The sequence below is a fragment of the Nicotiana tabacum genome, chromosome 12, assembly GCF_000715075.1.
Source record: "Nicotiana tabacum cultivar K326 chromosome 12, ASM71507v2, whole genome shotgun sequence".
NCBI lineage: Eukaryota > Viridiplantae > Streptophyta > Magnoliopsida > Solanales > Solanaceae > Nicotiana > Nicotiana tabacum.
The window spans coordinates 35431158-35454405 of NC_134091.1; the positions used below are offsets into that span (position 1 = coordinate 35431158).

Genomic DNA, 23248 nt, shown 5'->3' on the forward strand with positions numbered 1-23248 from the left:
AGTACGTACACGGACTATTTGTTGTAAAACCCGATTTATTTTTCTAAGCAGCAACCTGTTTTCCCTTTCATTTGAGTTATACCGTTTAAATGAGTATTAATCTGTTTTCATTCTTAATTGAGTTATTCTAGTATGTGTAGTTATCCTGCTTAGTCTAATATTGCATGTCTACGTGCTTTAACTACTTATTTGAACTCTGTGAAGAATGCCTAGTTAATTCCAGTTTTGCCTTGTTTTTTATCAGTATAACTGTAGAAATCTTGTTGTTAACTGTTGTATTTATCGGTTTGAGCTGTGTGTTTACTTTTGAGACTACAAGGCGGTTCCTCGGGAGTTCTCCCTACACATTTACTTTTGAGACTGCGAGGCGGTTCCTCGGGAGATCTCCCTGCACATTTACTTTTGAGACTACAAGACGGTACCTCGGGAGTTCTCCCTGCACATTTATTTTGGGACTACGAGATGGTATCTCGGGAGATCCCCTTCTGTTTACCCCTGTGTGTTGTACTATTGCCTTGTTATATTTCCTTTTGTTAAATTTTAGTCTCTTATTATACTGTATATATTATCCTGTCTTATTTATTATTTACCAGTGGGGCTGACCTGACCTCGTCACTACTCGACCGAGGTTAGGCTTGGTACCTACTGGGTACCGTTGTGGTGTACTCATGCTACTCTTCTGCACACGTTTTGTGTGCAGATCTAGGTACTTCTTATTAGCCTCGCTATTAGCTGAGAGTGCTTGCTACTGTACGGAGACTTCAAGGTACATCTACCGCGTCCGCAGACCTAAGAGTCCCCCTCTATTCTCCCATATGTCAAACACTTCATGTATTCCTTTTATTAGACTCTGGTGTATAGAGATGCTATTTGCCTTCTGTAGCTTGTGCCTCATGATGTTCCGGGTTTTGAAAAAGCTGTGTACGTCTAGTATTTTGGTTATTGTACATGCCGAGCGGCATTGTTATTGGTTATTCAGTATCTATTGCAGTTAGCTGTTAAGTTTTGCTTCCATTATTAATATTTCCCCAATCTGTTAGGCTTACCTAGTCGTAGAAACTAGGTGCCGTCACAACATGTTTCAGAGGGATGTTTGGGTCGTGACAAGTTGGTATCGGAGCTCTAGGTTCATAGATGTCGTGAGTCACAAGCCGGTATATTATAGTCTCGCAGATCGGTACAGAGATGTCTGTACTTATCTTCGGGAGGCTATAGAACTGTTAGGAAAAATTATACTTTTTTGATTCCCTATCATGCGAAATTGTTGACTTCGTAATTCTAAACCTCTGTATTCTATTCTCTCACAAATGGTGGGGACACGTGTAGGCGAATCTGATGACCAGGCACCCGTGCCCCTGCTAGAGCCGCGAGAGGCCGGGTCTGGGGTAGAGGCCGAGGACGTCCACGCGGTGCAGCCAGAGCACCCGCACGAGCTGCTACAGAGGAGCCCCCAGTAGCTCCAGCTGGAAGGGAGACACCTGAGATGTATGTTGCTGCACCAGCCCTCCAGGAGACTCTAGCCCAGTTTCTGAGCATGTTCAACAACTTAGCTTAGGCTGGATTGATTCCACTTGGTCCTGCCATATCTCAGGCCAGGGAAGGAGCACAGACTCCCGCAGCTTGTACCCCTGAGTAGCGGGTTTAGATAGACCAGGTTCCAGAGATTATACCGATGCAGCCGGTAGCTCCAATTCAACCCGAGGTTAGGGCAGTAGTTTCTGAGGCGGAGAAGCTCGGACTTGAGAGGTACAAAAAGTACCACCCTCATACCTTCAGCGGATTGGCGTCAGGGGATGCACATGATTTTCTGGAGGAGTGTCACCGTATTCTCCGTACTATAGGTGTAGCGGAGTCGAGTGAGGTTTCCTTTACTGCATTCCAGCTTAGAGGAGCAACCTATCAGTGGTGGCGTGCTTATAAGTTGAGTAGTCCGGCTAAGGCAACTTCACTTACATGGACTCAGTTCTAGGACATGTTTTTGAGAGAGTATGTCCCTCAGAGCTTCCAGAATGCATGGCGTGCAGAGTTTGAGCTGCTACGCCATGGTGCTATGACTGCGTCAGAGTATATAGTTCGTTTCAGTGATTTGGCCCAACATGCACCAGCCTTGGTTACCACAGTTCGAGAGAGGGTTCGTCGGTTTATTGAGGGACTCCACCCTAGTATCAGGATTAGTATGGTCAGGGAGCTGGAGATGGATATTTCTTACCAGCAGGTTGTGAGTATTGCTAGGAGATTGGAGGGCATGCTCGCTCGGGATAGAGAGGAGAGGGAGGCCAAGAGGTCTCGAGAGACTAGGCACTTATAGTGGTACTCGTGTCCCAGCTGTAGTTCGCCATGGTTGGGGCTACGAGAGTCGCCCCGTTCATTCAGCTCTTCTAGCCGCCAGTGATATTCCGGTCCCTTCGATGCTCTAGGAGCCTTATTATGCATTGCCAGTGTCTAGTGTGCCTCCTGCACGAGGTGCTTTTAGCGGTCAGTCCAACAGATCTGGACCGAGCCAGTCACACTAGCCACGCCCTCCGTGGGCTTGTTTCAGACATCTTTTCAAAGAAAATTAAATATGCTTGATTTGGTATATTCTGATGTTTGTGGTCCAATGGAAATTGAATCGATGGGCAGTAAAAAATATTTTGTTACTTTTATTGATGATGCTTCAAGAAAATTATGGGTTTATATTTTGAAAACTAAAGATAAGGTATTTAAAGTTTTCCAGAAGTTTGATGCTGTGGTGGAAAGGGAGACAGGCCAAAAGCTAAAACGTCTCTAAAGTGACAATGGAGGTGATTACACTTCAAGGGAGTTTGAAGAGTATTGTTCGAGCCATGGGATAAGACATGAAAAGACAGTGCCTGGAACCCCGCAACACAACGGCGTAGCTAAAAGAATGAACCGTACCATTGTGGAGAAAGTGATAAGCATGCTCAGAATGGCTAAACTGCCTAAGTCATTCTGGGGTGAAGCAGTTCAGACAGCCTGTAACCTGATCAATAGGAGTCTATCAGATTGTGGGATCCTGTAAAGAAGGTCATCAGAAGCAGAGATGTAGTCTTCCGAGAAAGTGAAGTTGGAACTGCTGATGATATGCCAGAGAAGGCTAAGAATGGTATAATTCCTAACCTTGTTACTATTACTTCTACTTCTAACAATCCCACAAGTGCAGAAAGTAGGATCGATGAGGTTGCCGAGCAGGAGGAGCAACCTGGTGAGGTTATTGAGCCGGGGGAGCAACTTGATGGTGATGTCGAGCAAGTGGAGCATCCCACTTAGGGAGAAGAACAACCTCAACCTCTAAGGAGATCAGAAAGGCCAAGGGTAAAGTCATGCAGGTACCCTGTCACGGAGTATGTCCTCATCAGTTATGAGGGAGAGCCAGAAAGTCTTAAGGAGGTGTTGTCCCATCCAGAAAAGAACCAGTGAATGAAATCCAGGCAATAAGAGATGGAATCTCTACCGAAAAATGGCACTTACAAGCTGGTTGAACTTCCAAAGGGCAAAAGACCACTCAAGTGTAAGTGAGTCTTTAAAATCAAGAAAGATGGAAATGGAAAGCTGGTCAGATACAAAACTCGATTGGTGGTTAAAGGCTTCGAATAGAAGAAAGGTATTGATTTTGATGAAATTTTCTCACCTATCATAAAAATGACTTCTATTCGAACAATCTTGAGCTTAACAGCTAGCCTAGATCTTGAAGTGGAGCAGTTGGACGTGAAAACTACATTTCTTCACGGAGATTTGGAAGATGAGATCTATATGGAGCAGCCAGAAGGATTTGAAGTAGCTAAAAGGAAACACATGGTGTGCAAACTGAATAAGAGTATTTATAGGTTGAAGCAAATACCAAGACAGTGGTACAAGAAGTTTGACTCATTCATGAAAAGTCAAACTTACACAAAGACATATTCTGATCCATGTGTATTCTTCAAAATATTTTCTGAAAATAACTGTATTATATTGTTGTTGTTTGTGGATGACATGTTAATTGTAGGAAAAGACAAAGGGTTGATCGCAAAGTTTAGGGGAGATTTGTCCAAGTCATTTGATATGAAGGACTTGGGCCAAACACAACAAATTCTGGGTATGAAGATAGTTCGAGAGCGAATAAGTAGAAAGTTGTGGTTGTCTCAGGAGAAGTACATTGAACGTGTACTAGAATGCTTTAACATAAAGAATGCTAAGCCACTGAGCACACCTCTTGCCGGTCATCTAAAGGTGAGCAAGAAGATGTGTTCTACAACAGTGGAGGAGAAAGGGAACATGGCTAGAGTTCCTTATTCTTCAGCAGCTGGAAGCTTGATGTATGCAATGGTATGAACCAGACCAAATATTGCTCATACAGTTTGTGTTGTTAGAAGGTTCCGTGAAAATCCAGGAAACGAACATTGGGAAGCAGTCAAGTGGATATTGAGGTACCCGAGAGGTACCACATGAGATTGCTTGTGTTTTGGAGGATCTGATCCAATCTTGAAGGGCTACACGGACGTTGATATGGTAGGTGATCTTGATAATCGTAAATCTACTACATGATACATGTTCACATTTTCAGGGGAAACTATATCATGGCAGTCGAAGTTGCAGAAGTGTATCGCACTCTCTACAACTGAAGCGGAGTATATTACCACTACAGAAGCTGGCAATGAGATGGTTTGGCTGAAACGGTTCCTTAGAGAGATTGGATTGCATCAAAACGGGTATGTCGTCTATAGTGATAGTCAAAGTACAATAGACCTAAGAAAAAACACCATGTATCACGCAAGGACGAAGCATATCGACGTGAGATAACACTGGATTCGAGAAAGAATAGAGGATGGATCTATACATGTCAAGAAGATCCATACAAGTGAGAATCCTTCGGATATGCTAACTAAGGTGGTACCAGGAGACAAGTTCGAGCTATGCAAAGAACTTGTCGGCATGCACTCAAACTAGAAACTCTGGTGTTACCTCTTTCAGGTGAATGAGACTGGAGGGGAAGTTTGATGGGTTCAGTCCATGACTTAAGGAAGATGTTTTTCTTCCTTTGAAAAAGATAATGTCAATAGTTATTTTCAATTGGCAGCGAACGTTTTTTGAATTGTCCACACTGAAGAGTTTGAAGTTTCTTTCTTTCTTTTGATGTCACTGTTATCATCTGGAGGAGTATTAAATCTCTATAAATAGAGAGCTTCTGAGCCATTTGTATTACACCAAAAAAGAGAGAAAGAAAGAGTGATGTTTCACAGACAGGGTATAAGAAAATAGTCTGTGAGAAAAATAGAGAGTGAGCGATATTGTAGTGAGGTGAGAATATCAAAAGAGGATTTTTTCTTTTCAGTGTTTTAGTGGTCTTTGGAGTATTTTACTCGGACATACAAAGTGTAAGATTTCTTGCTATAGTGATATTAGTTGCTCGTCTCGGGGCCGTAGTTTTTCCCTTATTCAAAAGGGGTTTCCACGTAAAACTCTTGGTGTTGTTGTCACTCTTTTAATCTTGTTAATTATCGTATCTTTACGCTATATTATTATTTCGCTTTTATTACTGTAAATATTATTTTTGTAGGGGGTTAATTCCAAATAATATATCTCTCAGAAGTGGCACCTTCAAAATGGCGAGGTGCATTCAGCACATGCTTCCAATTCTTCATAGGCCTTGGCGTTGTTATAGCGAATTGTATAAACTATGCCACCTCTAAGCTCAGCTGGGGATGGCGCCTCTCCGTCGGCTTGGCCGTAGTTCCAGCTGCGATAATGATCATACGTGCACTTCTCATTTATTTTTGTTCGTTTTCTCTTTTACGTATAATATTGGCATCTGGACCGTCTTGTATGCTATTTCTCATTAGTACAGGAACCGTGTATATCATGCACTTAGTACTTTTTTTTATCTCTCCTGAGATTTGAACGATTATACTTCAAAAAAATAAGGGATCTTTACACAAATAGCCGGTTCACTGTTAACTTTTTTAGCTATATACATAGATTATACATTAATTATACATGATTATACACATACAATACATGAACTATGCATATATTATGCCTCCACTAGCTATTTTTAGTTTAACCGGTTGGGTGGGGGACTATTTGAGTTAATTCTTCTATTTAATATTACACTTTATTGACATTAAGTCACACTTTTGGGTGCAGGGGCACTTCTCATTTCAGACACACCTAACAGCCTAGTTGAGCGTGGAAACTGTAGGGGTGGAAAATGGGCGGGTTAGGCTGAATTTGGGCGGGTCAAGATGGGTTAGGTTAATAAATGGGTCATTGTCCAACCCATCCCAAAGTGTACTTAGGCTAAGATGGGCTGCGTCAAGATGGGCTAAACAATGCATCATAGCCCAACCCGCCCAACTTGATCATGCTTTAGAACCATGTTCATCTTGCATAAATAAAATATTTTACCTTTTATACACATATGTATAAAAGATAAATAAATACTATTAGTATTTTGAGAATCAAAATATATTTACTTAAATAACAAATTAATATTTAAAATATGTAAGTTGAAAAATATTTTGCGGGTGGGGGGTTGGGGTGGGTGGGTGGTGCAGAAAAATGAAAAAAACAAAAAACCTAAAATTGAAAATACAAAAAAACAAGTAAAAAAAATAATTTGAAGGGGTTTGCGGGTGAGGTTTGGGGTGGGTGGGTGGTGCAGAAAAATAAAAAAATAGAAGTCAAAAAAATAAAAATACAAAAAAGAAAGTATAAAGAAATAATAGAGAGGGTTTGGGTGGATGGGTGGTGCAGAAAAACGAAAAAATAGAAAATTAAAAGTACAAAAAAAAAAAAGAAGTAAAATTGGTACAACTAAGTAAATTTTTAAAAAATAGCTACTGGGTTGTACTTTTCCATTGTGGTTTTTTTTTTCTTTTATTATTAATAAAATAGCTACTAGCAGCCCGTCTAGTAGTTTTAAAAACAAAAAAGAAGTAAATTTCAAGATAAGTTGGGTTGAAATTCCTTTGTTTTGGGTGAACTTCATGGGTTGTATTTGGGCTACTTCATGGTTTAGAATGAGATATAAGTAATACTGGGTTAACCTGGACTCAACCCAAATAGACCCATGAGCTAAAATATTTGTAGTCCAACCCATTAATCTCTAGGCGGGTTGGACTCAAATTGCCACCCTAGTGGAAAGTTTGAGCAAGCAAAGCAGTCTCTCGCAAAAGTTCGAGGAACCAATAATAACACTGAAATTGAAGCTATGTTAGCTGATCTTATTAAATCTAGTGAAAGTGCAAGAGCTTCAAACGAAGAGCATTTTGTAACAATCTTTAAGAGACGACATCGGCCTCATTTGGTCATATCCATTGCCATACCACTTTTCCAGCAAATGACGGGGATTAATATCATTGCATTCTATGCCCCTGTCCTTTTTCGATCAGTCGGTTTTGGGAATAACTCGGCTCTACTTGGTGCTGTTATACTTGGATTTGTAATCTTGGTTCAATCCTTGTGTTTACTAGTATTATTGATCGGTTTGTTCGGAGATTTCTCTTCATACTGGGTGGAGTACAAATGCTCTTCTACCAGGTGTGTGCTTAACTAATAGCCAACTGAGACAACACGTTATGCACCCATATATCCAAGATAAAACTCAAGGAATAGTTAGTTGAAGAGTTAAATATGTTTTGTGCGTCGATACTGTATAAGTTGTTTTCTCATCTTGGCTTACAACAATATATGTAACTTTTCGTAACAAGCCAGATAAGGTAACCGGAAAAATAGAGTAATAACCTGCTATAACCAGTTAAATTGTAATAATAACGTAAAATTTCTTGATATTGTCAGTGAATATAATTTAAATTCTTAGAGAGTCTTAACTTCTATATGCTAACGTTGTGTTGTTTTGTTGCAATATCAGTGTTTTGACAGTTCCGGTAGCTGCGTGTCATGATTTGGGACTTAGGCGTATGCCCGAAATTTAATTTGGAGGTCCCTACCTCAAGTTATGACCATTTAACGGAACTAGCAATTTAAAGGCTAAAGACTTCCAAGTTTGACCACGATATCGGAGCCGGAATCCGATTCTGAAAATTTGACTAGCTCTGTTATGTCATTTATGACTTGTATGCCAATTTGAAGTCAGTCCGGATTTATTTAATATGTCTTGACATAAACTTTGCAAATTGAAAAGTTTAAAACTTAAAAGATCGAATCGAGGTGTGAATTGAAATTTTGATGTTGTTTGGCGTGAATTGAAACCCCGAATAAGTCCGTATTATGTTTCTGAACTTTTGGTATATTAGGACGGGGTCCCGAGTACCCCGAGCGTGATTCGAATCGAAATCAGAACAAGAATTGGACTTGAGCAAAAATCTGAAATTTGGCCTTCTAGTGTTATCACACCGTTGTGCGAGCTTGTAACGACCCGATCAGTCATTTTGACTATTATAACCTCGTTTCCCCATTTACTGCTCAAATTGTACTTTACAGTTGTTGTGTGAATTGCCAGGGTAATTGGTTCGGGTCTGGTGAGGTTTTGGAATGAATTTGAATAATTAGTTCCAAGGTTAAAGTTTAAGTTAGAAAAATGGACCGGATATGGACCGATGTGTAAACGACCTCGAATTTGAATTTTTATGATTCCAATAGCTCCGTATGGTGATTTTGGGCTTAGTAGCATGTCCGAAATATTATTTGGAGGTCCGTAGTGGAATTAGGCTTGAAATGCCGAAAGTTTAATTTTTGGGAAGTTTGACCGGGGGGTTGACTTTTTGATATCGGGGTCGGAATCCGATTCCAAAAATTTGAATACCTCTGTTATGTCATATATAACTTGTGTGCAAAATTTGAGATTAATCGGACGTGATTTGATAGGTTACAGAGTCGTTTGTAGAAATTAGAAATTTCAAAGTTAATTAGGCTTGAATTAGGGTGTAATTCATGATTTTAGCGTTGTTTGAGGTGATTTGAGAGCTAGACTAAGTTCGTATGATATTTTAAGATTTGTTGGTATATTTGGTTGAGGTCCCGAGGGGCTCGGGTGTGTTTCGGACCAAATTGGAGCTGTTTGGAGTGATGTTGCTGAAGTCTGGTTTCCTTCTTCGCAAACGCAAAGGGAGTCAAGCGTTCACAAAGAGGAATTTGAGGGGCTGTTCGTTTGGCATTCGTGAATGCAAAGCATGGAACGCGAACGCGAACGCGAAGGAGCTGGTCATCGCGAACGTGACGAGGGGTTCGCGAAAGCGATGAGGGGTTCGCGAACGCGATGAGGAGTTCACGAACGCGAACGCGAAGAGGAAATGATGGGGCAGAAATAGTTGGCCTTCGCGAACGCGACGAGGAGGTCGCGAACCCGATGAAGGATTTGAGGCAGTTGGGTTTTGGCCTTCGCGAAGGCGAACCAATGGTCGCGAACGCGAAGAAGGCCTATCTGGGCATAATTAAAAGTCCCAAAAACGGGGGTTTGAGTTCATAACTCAAAATTAAATTTGGAGCTCGGTAGAAGGAGATTTTTGGAGAGATTCTTCCGTGGGTGTTTTTGGGTAAGTGATTCTTATCCAGTTTTGATTAATTTTCATGATTATGCCTTTGAATGCATCATTTAATTCGGATTTAATGGAGGAAAATCAAGATTTTTATAAAATCTTCTAAAAACGAAAATTTAAGATTTGGGGGTTGAGTTTTTATTGGAACTCGATAAAATTGGTATGGTTGAACTAGTAATTGGATGGGTTGTCGTATTTTCTGAGTTTCGTCGGATTCCAAGACATGGGCCCCACGAGCGAATTTTGAGTGTAATTTCGGATTTTGTGGAAAAATTAGTATTTTGATATACAATAAATTTCTATAATTTTGGTTGACTAAATCAAATTAATTGTGACTAGATTCGAGCCATTCGGAAGTTGTTACGCACAGAATGAAATTTCTGGAGCATTGTTTAGCTTGCTCGACATTGGATTCGGCTTGTTCGAGGTAAGTAACTCTTCTAATCTTTGAGTTGAGGGTATGAACCCTTAATATATGTATTTCGAGAATTGTTATGCGTTGACGCACATGCTAGGTGACGGGCATGTGGGCGTGCACTATAGAAATTGTGACATAATTGTTTCTGTGAAATTTTGTAGTTAAAAAATCTTGGCATTTTCCATGCGGTTTTATGAGTTAAAGAAATTGAGCTGAAAAGCATATTAAAAATCATGTTGAGGCTATGTGCTAGTATTATTGGGACCCACAGAGGTCATATTGCTATGAATTATTAGTTATGTTGTAAATTCATACTCAGTCATATTCATTTCATTGCATATCATATCTCAGTCTCTGTTGTTATTTATTGATACATCATATCATCATTTTTGGGCTATTCTCATGACATTATGAGCCCATGAGAGAGAGACTGGAGAGATTGATGGCCGAGGGAGGCCGATGGCCTGATTGTGAGGATATTTTTGGGATCGGGCTGCACGCCGCAGCATGCCATGTTAGCTTTATATATATTATTACTATTATATGAATCGTGGCTGCTGCCTGCAGCAGGTCTTATTGGCTTATTATTGCACGTGAGTTGACCGTGCGGATCCTTGTATTATTATTGCATGTGAGTTGTCCGTGCAGTACGTGAGTTGGCCGTGTGGACCCTTATATTATTATTGCACGTGAGTTGTCCGTGGAGCACGTGAGTTGGCTGTGCGGATCCAGATAATTATATTATGGCACGTGAGTTGTCCGTGCAGCACATGAGTTGTCCGTGCTTATAGCACTTGGACTGTAGGAGCCCCTCATGAGTCTGCACGCCGCAGCAGGTATTGTATAGCACTAAGTAATTGAGTGTGCTGAGCACACTGAGAGAGAATGCGAGACAATGAGATTGAGTACTCTGAGAGAGTGTGAGTACATGAGTGCAATCTCTGAGATACATTGCATTGACATGCACACATGACATATATGCATAGAGATGTATTTTCCTCATGCTGTACGGTATCATATTATTCATGATTTCTCACATATGTTAATAGATGGGCATAGTGATGCATTTATTTTACACTGATTATCTGGGAAGAAAATGAGATATTTTATTTATTATTGAAAGGATTTTGGAAAAAATACTATTTTCAAACTTATTCATATTTTTTGTAACTTCGGTAAACAATTTGGGTTTTCATTGATGTACTTGAAAGGCAGAACTATTTTCAAAAGTCATGATTTAGCTGAGCATTTATTCTTTGAGTTACTTCTAGTATTACTTATTTAATATTGTTATGAACTATTGTTGGTTATGGAAGTTGGACTCCGACCTTGGTAGAAGCTCGTTACTACTTTCAACCTACGGCTAGGTTTGTTACTTACTTAGTACATGGGGTCGGTTATACTGATACTACACATCTGCACATTGCGTGCAGATGTTGGCTGTTGTTGTTGTTGTTGTTGTGCTTGATGGTTGCTGGATTTGAAGATGTACCTGCATTTCTGTTATAGCTGCCTCTTGTTCATGGTAGCCTTAGATTTATAAAAGCTCTGTTTATGTACTATTCAAACATACTATGTATTTATTTCATTTCCGCTTTGTATACTCTATTCTTAGAAGCTCATGATTTGTACTACCAGTTCTTGGGGAAATGTATTGGTTTTAGATATTCTCTTTTAAATAATTGTTATTGTAATTGGATAATTGAAAGTTGGCTTACCTAGCGAGTTGGGCTAGGTGCCATCACGACTAGTTGGATTTTGGGTCGTGACAAGGTGGTATCAGAGCTCTAGGTTCATTGGGTCTACAAGTCACGAGCAAGTGTCTAGTAGAGTCTTGCGGATCGGTATGATGATGTCCATACTTATCTTTGAGAGGCTACAAGGCATTTAGGATATATACTTCCCATCTTTCTTTCTTTATCGTGCGGAATTGATTTAGCTTGAGACATAACTCTTTGAATTCCTTCCACGTATTCATATGCGCACATGAGCGCTCAGTATCAGCTGTGCATTGCCGGCTTGTAATTCTATGAATGAGGTTCGAGATGTGTATTATGTGTTTTGGTGATGGGCCAGTCTGGAGGACTTGAGGCCAGGTTTAGACCGCAGCTTAAGCTCGGTAGCTTCAGTTGTAACTTGTACAATTGGACTCATATGTCCGGTGATGACCCTACAGTAGAATTTATGGCTTGATAAGCGGTGGAATGGCGGTATGATGGGTTCAATGTAACCGCGGGATGTGTTAAGATGATTTGAACATAACGATAAGTGTTTCCTTAAAATGTAAAAGGGAAGGCCATTGGGTGCTTGATTTTTTATTTGATGTGACTTACAGTCTCGAGTATGAATGTTTTGTAGGATCTTTCACATTGTTAAATTTTAGGGTAAATTAAACTGTCATGTCTGGTTAATGAGTTTGGACTCAGATAGACTAAGTGATTTCATAGTAATTCTGACTGCGAAAGGGTATAACAAGATACCAGTTTGAGACTAAGCAGGTGGGTTATCCCCTACGGAGTAATCTACGTAGGTGTATTCCTTATGATGTGAGTAGAGAGTTTCTTTTCTGCCGACGGGGCATATATGCGGAGATTTGAATTTGAATCTGGCTGAGAAAGTTGACTTGAGTGTCAAGAAAATGATTGTGAGCTTAGCGGATTATTTGGGGTATTTTTATGGTTGGCGTTGCATGAGTTTGAGAAGAAATTTCGTTGAACTGATTGTGGCATTATGACAGTAATAGAGTATTGGTATTTTGAGTTATGGAATGTTTTAATCTATGGCTTTGAGCCAAGTGGGGGCGCCTGCTATTGATAATTCAATTTCATGGTTATATGTAATGGTTTAGTTTTGGGCTGAAGCATACTGGTGGGTTAGTTATGGCTTGCAGAAGTTGAGATCGAGGATGAATAGAATAAAGAAAACTCCTGGATACGGATTATATTGCACTTATGAGTATATGAAAAACGTGGGATGAGTGAGTTATTATTTGTGAATGATATAGTGCGCATGGAGTATGAATTTGATAGGTGGTATTAAAGTAGAGTTACTTCTTTGAGTGTTATTGTGCTAATGGGGCACGTGTCTTTTGACCAATTTGGGCAGTGTAATATGGATTTGAACAAAAGGGGTAACTCTCGAGAAAGTTCTAATGGATTCGAGATCAATATGTAACAATTGAGAATTTTTGGCGGATTTATTTATGGCTAAGATATGAGATTTAAGTTGGATGGTGTCGAGACTTGTGGCATTTTTGTATATCATTATAGATTTTATATTTCGGTATCAGGAAGGTGAATGAAACGGCCTTAGACACAAATAAGGTATTTTCAGAGTGGGTGTTTCGGTTGTGGTATTTATAGAGGTAATTATGATGTGGTGAGACTCTACAGATGTTTTGGTGGCAATATTCTTGGGTTTTGGTGACCTACGTGGTTTGGTCGAGTTAGAAAAATTTAGTTCTAATAGGTTGGTTATGTGAAAATTGATTTCAAAGTGTTCTTGATGGTTTCTACCATGGATTGAACCATATATTATCTACTGGTGTGGGAAACGTGTTGTGTATTGTGATTTCCTCCTAGAAGGAAGCAAGGGGAAGGTTTCTATCTAACCAGGTATGTATTTTACTTGTGACTCAGAATGATTATGAGGTTCTCGTATTTTTCAAATGATGGCATGATAGATGCGGTGTGTTGTGTGGGATTAAGGTTGGCGTGTGCAAGGTCATGGTTTGGCTTTGAAAGGGAGGTCATAAATTCTTAGAGCGCATGAACAGTTTTCGATGTTATATGAATGCTATAACTATTTGGTATTGTGTGAGTAGAATGTACATTTTAGAAGGCGCACTATGTTTTGAATTATGGATATTTCATACGTATTGCGGTACTCACATGGTTGATAGACTGCTGATATTCAAATTTTTCCAAGTGGCACGGAATAACTTTTAAAGTATTTAATGTGGGATGATCGTGTATGAGAGAAGTGTTAGGAATTCGGGCGGTGGAGATGGAATCAAATATGGTGATTCACGTGTTCTATGGATTTGGAGATTGGGAGTTCTCAGGAGAAGATTGTTTCATGGTTGTGGATTGTGAAGTTGTGGACGGAGCTAGCCAGATGATAGAATTTATTGTGATTCAGTCATTATGGATTTTCGGAGGAATTTTTATATATTTGTAGGTAACCCGAGTTGATATGGGGGTCCATAGGTAGGCCCAATTAAGATGTGTATATTACAACAAGCCGGAATGGTTGGCTCCATACTGCTATTGTTGAGGGATGTGTCATTCGGTCGATGTTGAACTTATTCGTATTCTGAAATAATCTGTGAGTTACTCATTTATGCTACGAGGAGTTGTGATTCATTGGTTATGTCCACAGATGGTGCAGTTCTATTTAAGCTTTATAGCGGAATTTGAGAGTATTTGGGTATTGCATGATCGATTGCGTAATGGTTATGTTCTTTCAGGTTTTGTGTGGCATTTTTGTCATTTGCCTCTCTGTGGTTATTGATTTTGAGCGGAGTGGCTCGAGGTATATATTATGGACCAACGTTTGGATGGGGTCACACATTGCAGCGGAGTTATGTTAAGGTATGAACCTTGTGTTAGAATCGGGTGATGGTTCTACAGTATATGATGAATTTTTAGCATTTCGTTGTGGCGGTACTTGTTAATCTTGCGGAGCAGTTCTCTCATTTGAGTACATTTGAATTGTTGCATATTGGTGCACGGATGGAACGGGGTGTGGCTCTGAGTATTATTGGTGCGGCATATCTGTGGAATAGTCGTGTTTAGTAATATAAGGTCATTGGACCTAGAATGGTACTATTAGGTTTGATTACGATATATGCGGAAGGATAATATTGGAGGTCGGCTCAGAAAGCGATTATGGTTCTGGCTGGGGCGAGAGATCTCCGTGACTTGTTGATCTGGTAAGTGGTCATGAAATTTCGCTTGTTTCTTTTATTATCAATAGTGTACAAAGGTTTTGGGATGACGTTTGGTTCGATATGGGTTTAATACTAGTATTTGGTTGGTTTTGGAGTAGTCACTGTGGTCAGTAATGGTTCTATGAGTATGCGAGTTGTGTAATATGTTAGGTGATTATGTCTGTGGTTATGGTTATGGGTATGGCTTGATACAGCTTGTTCAAACTCATACATGGTGTAAATGTAAGATTCGTGTCTTGAAAGAAATTCTAAAGGTTGAAAATTAAATTCCAAGGTTTATGGGCTAAATTTAAATCAATGGTTTCAGTTGTATTGTGTTGTCAAGCTCATATGGAATAGGGTGACGTGGGTTCACCCCCGAGTACGTGTGTGGCAAGATGGATAAGTGATTTGATGGCTTGGAAACAACTCTTGACATTCGAGGACGAACGTATGTTTAAGTGGGGGAGAATGTAACGACCCGACCGATCATTTTGAGTATTACAACTCCGTTTCCCCATTTACAACTCAAATTATACTTTACAGTTGTTGTGTGAATTGCCGGGGTAATTGGTTCGGGTCTGGTGAGGTTTTGGAATGAATTGGAACACTTAGTTCCAACGTTTAAAGTTTAAATTAGAAAAATGGACCGGATATGGACCGATATGTAAACGACCTCGGATTTGAATTTTTATGATTCCAATAGCTCCGTATGGTGACTTTGGGCTTAGTAGCGTGTCCAAAATATTATTTGGAGGTCCGTAGTGGAATTAGTCTTCAAATGCCAAAAGTTTAATTTTTATGAAGTTTGACCGGGGGGTGTACTTTTTGATATCAGGGTCGGAATCCGATTCTGAAAATTTGAATACCTATGTTATGTCATTTATGACTTGTGTGCAAAATTTGAGGTTAATCGGACGTGATTTGATAGGTTCCGGAGTCGTTTGTAGAAATTAGAAATTTCAAAGTTCATTAGGCTTGAATTGGGGTGTAATTCATGATTTTAGCATTGTTTGAGGTGATTTGAGGGCTCGACTAAGTTAGTATGATGTTTTAGGATTTGTTGGTATATTTGGTTGAGGTTCCGAGGGGCTCGGGTGTGTTTCGAACCAAATTGGAGTTGTTTGAACTGCTGTTGCTGAAGTCTGGTTTCCTTCTTCGCGAACGCTAAGGGAGTCCCGCGTTCGCGAAGAGGAATTTGAGGTGCTGTTCGTTTGGCCTTCGCGAACGCGAAGCGTGGAACGCGAACTCGAACGTGAAGGAGCTGGTCATCGCGAACGCGACAAGGATGCGCGAACACGAAGAGGAAATAATGGGGCAGAAACAGTTGGCCTTCGCGAACGCGATGAGGAGGTTGCAAACCCGATGAAGGATTTGAGGCAGTTGGGTTTTGGCCTTCGCGAAGGCGAAGCAAAGGTCACGAACGCGAAGAAGGCCTATCTGGGCAGAATTAAAAGTCCCATAAATGGGGGTTTGAGTTCATAATTCAAAATCAAATCTGGAGCTCGGTAGAAGGGGATTTTTGGAGAGATTCTTGCGTGGGTGTTTTGGGATAAGTGATTCTTATCCAGTTTAGATTAATTTTCCTGATTATGCCTTTGAATGCATAATTTCAATCGGATTTAACGGAGGAAAATCAAGATTTTTGTAAAATCTTCCAAAAACAAAAATTTAAGATTTGGGGGTTGAGTTGTTATTGGAACTCGATAAAATTGGTATGGTTGAACTCGTAATTGGATGGGTTGTCGGATTTTGTGAGTTTCGTCGGATTCCAAGACATGGACCCCACGGGCAATTTTTGAGTGTAATTTCGAATTTTGTGAAAAAATTAGTATTTTGATATGGAATAAATTCCTATAATTTGGGTTGACTGAATCAAATTAATTGTGACTAGATTCGAGCCATTCGGAAGTTGTTACGCACAAAATGGAATTTCTAGAGCATTGTTTAGCTTGCTCGACATTGGATTCGGCTTGTTCGAGGTAAGTAACTCTTCTAATCTTTTAGTTGAGGGTATGAACCCTGAATATATGTATTTCGTGAATTGTTAGGAGGTGACACACATGCTAGATGACGGGCGAGTGGGCGTGCACTATAAAAATTGTGACATAATTATTTCTGTGGAATTTTATAGTTAAATAATCTTGGCATTTTCCATGCGGTTTTATGAGTTAAAGAAATTGAGCTGAATAGCATATTAAAAATTATATTGAGGCTATGTGCCAGTATAATTGGGACCCACAGAGGTCATATTATTGTGAATTATTGGTTATAATGAAAATTCATACTCAGTCATATTCATTTCATTGCATATCATATCTCAGTCTCTGTTGTTATTTATTGATACATCATATCATCATTTTTGGGCTATTCTCATGACATTGTGATCCCATGAGAGAGAGACTGGAGAGATTGATGACTGAGGGAGGCCGAGGGCCTGATTGTGAGGATATTTGTGGGATCGGGCTGCACGCCGCCGCAGGCCATGTCGGCTTTATATATATTATTACTATTATATGGATCGGGGTTGTCGCCTGCAGCAGGCCTTATTGGCTTATTATTGCACGTGAGTTGGCCGTGCGGATCCTTATATTATTATTGCACGTGAGTTGGCCGCGCAACACGTGAGTTGGCCGTGCGGATTCTTATATTATTATTGCACGTGAGTTGGCCGTGCGGATCCAGATATTTATATTATGGCACATGAGTTGTCCGTGCTTATAATGCCTGGGCTGTAGGAGCCCCTCATGAGTCTGTACACACCCCTAGTGAGCGCAGTCAACTATAAACAAGGATCGGGCCGCACGCTGCAGCAGGTATTGTGTAGCGCTGAGTGATTGAGTGTGCTGAGCACAGTGAGAGAGAATGCGAGACAATAAGATTGAGTACTCTGAGAGAGATTGAGTACATGAGTGCAATCTCTGAGATACATTGCATCAACATGCACACATGACATATATGGATAGAGATGTGTTTTCCTCATGCTGTACGGTATCACATTATTCATGATTTCTCACACATGTTGATAGATGGGCATAGTGATGCATTTGTTTTATACTGGTTATCTGGGAAGAAAATGAGATATTTTATTTATTATTGAAAGGATTTTGGAAAAATTACTGTTTTCAAACTTATTCATATTTTTGGTAACTTCGGTAAACGATTTGGGTTTTCATTGATGTACTTGAAAGGCAGAACTATTTTCAGAAGTCATGATTTAGTTGAGCATTTATTCTTTGAGTTACTTCTGGTATTACTTGTTTAATATTGTTATGAACTATTGTTGGTTATGGAAGTTGGACTCCGACCTTGGTAGAAGCTCGTCACTACTTTCAACCTACGACTAGGTTTGTTACTTACTCAGTACATAGGGTCTGTTGTACTGATACTACACTTCTGTACATGCATGCAGATGTTGGCTGTTGTTGTTGCTATGCTCGATGGTTGCAGGATTTGAAGATGTATATGCGTTCCTCTTGTAGCTGCCTCTTGTTCATGGTAGCCTTAGATTTATAAAAGCTCTGTTTATGTACTATTCAAACAGACTATGTATTTATTTCATTTCTGCTTTGTATACTCTATTCTTAGAAACTCATGATTTGTACAGCCAGTTCTTGGGAAAATGTATTGGTTTTAGATATTATATTTTAAATAATTGTTATTATAATTGGATAATTGAAAGTTGGCTTTCCTAGCGAGTTGGGATAGGTGTCATCACGACTAGTTGGATTTTGGGTCGTGACAGAGCTCACAGAAGCGAGCCTTCGATCGCAGATGTGCCCGGGCGTGACTGGGCAAAAGTCCGCAGGTGCGGAAACCTGCATGCACCCGCGCGTCCGCAGAAGCGGACACAATAATCGTAGAAGCGGAGGTCAGCGCAGGTGCGCATTTTTTCTCCGTAGGTACGAGGCCTCGCCTGGCAGCCCCATTGCGCAGATGCGAGCCCAGGCAGCGCAGGTGCGGAAATGCCTGGGCAGTGTATATGTTGAAGAGTCCGATATTATTTTCACATTTTGGTCGTTTTGAGCTCGGTTAAGGCGAAATTTGGGCGATTTTCATGGGAAACATTGGGGTAAGTGTTCCTTATCCTATATTGATTATATTTCATGATTCCATACTCGTTTATATCACGAATTCGTGAATTTATGGAAGAAAAATCAGATTTTTCTAAAATCTTCCAAAAATAAGAAATTTAGATTTGGAGGTCCATTTGATATCGGAATTGGATAATTTTTGTATGATTGAACTCGTAGCGGAACGGGTGTTCGAATTTCGCAAGTTTTTCCGGAATTTGAAATGTGGGTCCCACTGTCGAATATTTTAATGAATTTTTAGATTTTTATCAGGAAAATTAGTAAATTCAAATGGAATTAATTTCTATGATTCGTATTGAGTATATTGAATTGTTTATGAATAGATTTGAAGCTTTTGGAGATAAATTTAAAAGGAAAAGCTGTGGTCGAGTAATTGATTGGAATTTGCAAAGCGAGGCAAGTGTCGTGGTTAACCTTGACTTGAGAGAATAGAACCCTTAATTTATTTGTTATGTGAAATGCATATGAATGACGTATAGGCGAGGTGACGAGTGCCTATACGTCGTCAAATTAATTGTTTACATAATTATTTGAAAATCCTAAATTTATTTTAATACATGTATTAATTGTTATAATAATTGTTTCTCTCCTATTCTTTGCCAAATATTGCCATTGTTTGTTCGTAAATAAATTATAATTATTGTGTGCCTTGAGGCTTAATAGTTTCTCATTGGACGTGGTAGTTTTTGGAGTAATTTTTATTTACATTATGAGCTGTTTAAAGTTATATATATTGGGGGAACGGGTTGCATGCCGCAACGAAAATGAAAGTAAATATATCTATATTGGGGGATTGGATTGCACGCCGCAATAGACTTATTTAAAAGTCAATATTGGGGATCAGATTGCACGCCGCAACGGACTTATTTAAAAGTCTATATATATACTTGATTGAAATAAATATATGAACGACTTGATTAAAAGGAACATATTGGGAGAGCGGGTTGCACGCTGCAACAGAATTGAATGTGAATATATTGTGAGAGCGGGTTGCACGCTGTAACAGATTTGGGTGAAATAATAATCGTTTATGACTGCTGAGTTAGCTTCAATTATTATAAATGAGTTACCTGATTTATTTCTATTATTTGTTGTTGTTATTAATATTGCGTACAGGTTAATGTAAGTGAACCGCCTTAGCCTCGTCACTACTTCGTCAAGGTTAGGCTCAGCACTTACTAGTACATGGGGTCGGTTGTACTGATACTACACTCTGCACTTCTTTTGCAGATTTCGGAGTTGATCCCAGTAGCGTACCATAGAGTTGCTCGGATTTCAGCTACACAGAGTAGACTTGAGGTATAACTGCACGGCATTCGCAGTTCTGAAGTCCCCGTCTAATTTACTTTAGCTGTGTGTATGTTTCCAGACAGCATTATTTTATTCAGACCTTTATTTGTATTATTCTACAAGCTCGTTCACTTGTGACACCAATTCTAGGATGGTATTTAGACACCGTTGTTTTATGGATTAATTATTATATTTCAGGCTTTACTTCCGCATTTATTTCTTTGTTATAAATAAATTTAAAAAAATTGTTTAAAAATGGCTAATATTATTCTAACGTTGGATTGCATAGCAAGTGAAATGTTAGGCGCCATCAAGGTCCGAAGGTGGGAAATTTGGGTCGTGACAGTTGGTATCAGAGCACTAGGTTACATAGGTCTCATGAGTCACGAGCAAGCTTAGTAGAGTCTGAAGGATCGGTACGGAGACGTCTGTACTTATCTCTCAGAGGCTATGAGGTTTAGAAACAATATCACTTCTTTCTTATTCTGTCGTGCGATTTTATTCTATCATCGATAATTGAACCATTCTACTCTTATTCTCTCGCAGATGGGGAGAACACTTACCACTTCCTCAGTTGAGCAACAGCCAGAGCCTCCAGTGACAGCTATGGCCAGGGGTAGAGGTCGAGGCCGAGGTCGTGCTAAAGGCCGAGGTAGAGCTCAGTCCAGAGCTCGAGTAGCTGCACCTGTTGAAAAACATCAGGTGGACCTTCAGGAGGAGGTTCCAGTTCAGAATGTACCAGTTGGACCAGTTCAGGTCCCATAAGGATACATAGCCACTGCAGTACTTTAGGACGCTCTAGTCCGTTTAGTAAGTCTTATGGAGGGCGTGGACCAGAATGGTACATTTCCAGTGGCACCAGCCATCTCACAGGCTGCAGGAGGAGCACAAACTCCCACTACTCCCGCTTCGGAGCAGATGGCTCCCCAGAATCAGGCTCCTGCAGCCCCGCCAGTTGGGATAGTTCAGCCAGTTATTGCGACACAGATCGGTGATAGGCCAGCCATGTCTTTTGAGGCCTTATTGAGACTGGATAAGTTTACCAAGCTCTTTTTAGTTCACTTGAGTGGTACACCTTCTGAGGTCCACAGGATTATCTTGAACGTTGCCATGAGGTGCTGCGGAACATGGGTATAGTTGGGACCAATGAGGTTGATTTTGCTGTATTTCAGATGACGGGTTCCGCCAAGAGGTGGTGGAGAGATTATACATTGACCAGACCAGTTGGATCGCCTACACTTACCTTGGAGCAGTTCTCTCAGCTATTCCCGGAGAAGTCCCTTCCTATCACACTAAGAGAGGAATTTCGCAAGCAATTTGAGCGTCTACAGCAGGGCAGTATGACTGTTACTCAGTATGAGTCCTGTTTTGTGGATTTGGCCCGTCATGCTCTCCTTTTACTACCTACGGAGGGAGAGAGAGTGAGAAGGTTTATTGGTGGACTCATTCACCATATCAGACTTCAGATGGCCAAGGAGACCGGAAGTGAGATTTCTTTTCAGGCAGCTGCTAATGTCACAAGGAGGATCAAGATGGTTCTTGCAAAGGAGAGAGGGCAGAGGTTCGATAAGAGGTCTCGTCAGTTCGGTGGTTTCAGTGGTGCCTCATCTGGAGGCAAGGGTAATTTTGGTAGGCGTCATCCTCCCAGACCATTTCATTCAGCACTTCATGCATCTCCCGGTGCTTCAGGGAGTCACGGTCCTATTATGCATTACTCTGGTCAGCCGTCATTTAGTGCACATTCAGCTCCTATCGGTAAACTACCACTCCAGAGTTACTACAGTGGTTATCCGGCTCATCTGGGTCAGCTTCAGCTTCAGCAGCCACGACATCAAGATGGGTGTTATGAGTGTGGGAACATTGGTCACATCAGGAGGTATTGCCCTAGATTTGCGAGTAACAGATCTCGGCAGGATTCGCGTGCCATCATACCGGCACAGGTTGCTTCACCGCCTGCTCAGCTAGCTGGAGGTAGGGGTCAGGCAGCTAGAGGTGGAAGTCAGACCGTTAGAGGTGGAGGCCAGTCAGTTAGAGGCCGTCCCGGGGATATAGTTCATAGTGGTGGGGCCCAGCCCCGATTTTATGCTTTTCCAGCTAGGCCTGAGGCCGAGTCATATGATGCTGTGATCACAGGTATTATTCCAGTTTGCCATAGAGATTCTTCAGTTCTATTTGATCCAGGATCTACTTATTCCTATGTGTCCTCCTATTTTGCTTCATATTTGGTTGTGCCTTGTGATTCTCTGAGTGCTTCTGTGTGTGTATCTACACCAGTGGGAGACTCTGTTATAGTAGATCATGTCTATTGTTCATGTGTGGTTACTATTGGTAATCTTGAGACTAGTGTGGATCTTCTACTTCTTGATATGGTAGATTTTGATGTCATCTTGGGTATGGATTGGCTGTCCCCTTTATCATGCTATATTGGAATGTCATGCCAAGACAGTGACTCTAGCCATGCCGGGGTTACCTCGGTTAGAGTGGAAAGGAACTCCTGGTCATTCTTCCAACAGTGTTATTTCTTATATAAAAGCTCGACGTATGGTAGAGAAAGGGTGTCTAGCCTATTTGGCTTATATTCGTGATCCGAGTGCGGATGTTCCTTCTATGGACTCAGTACCAGTTGTTCGTGAATTTCCAGAAGTATTTCCTGCAAATTTGCCCGGGATGCCATCCGACAGAGATGTTGACTTCTGTATAGATTTGGCTCCGGGCACTCAGCCCATTCCTATTCCACCATACCGTATGGCCCCGTCGGAGTTGATAGAATTGAAAGAGCAGTTGTAAGACTTGCTTGATCAGGGATTCATTAGACCCAGTGTCTCGCCTTGGGGTGCATCCGTATTATTTGTAAAGAAGAAAGATGGCTCTATGCGGATGTGTATAGATTATCGGCAGTTGAACAAGGCCATTATCAAAAATAAATATTTGTTTCCAAGAATTGATGACTTATTTGATCAGCTTCAGGGTTCCAAGGTATTTTTGAAGATAGATTTGAGGTCTAGTTACTATCAGTTGAATATTAGGGCATCTGATA

The 23248-nt window shown here is 40.5% G+C and overlaps 1 protein-coding gene across 1 annotated transcript in view; it reads left to right on the plus strand.

Annotated features, from left to right (window-relative positions):
• Positions 1-23248, plus strand: part of LOC107813720 (sugar transport protein 5-like) — a 53104-nt gene that overhangs the window by 22811 nt on the left and 7045 nt on the right. Inside the window, 1 exon segment of the mRNA XM_075227249.1 lies at positions 18737-18746. Within this exon segment, the coding sequence (XP_075083350.1) occupies positions 18737-18746 (10 nt within the window).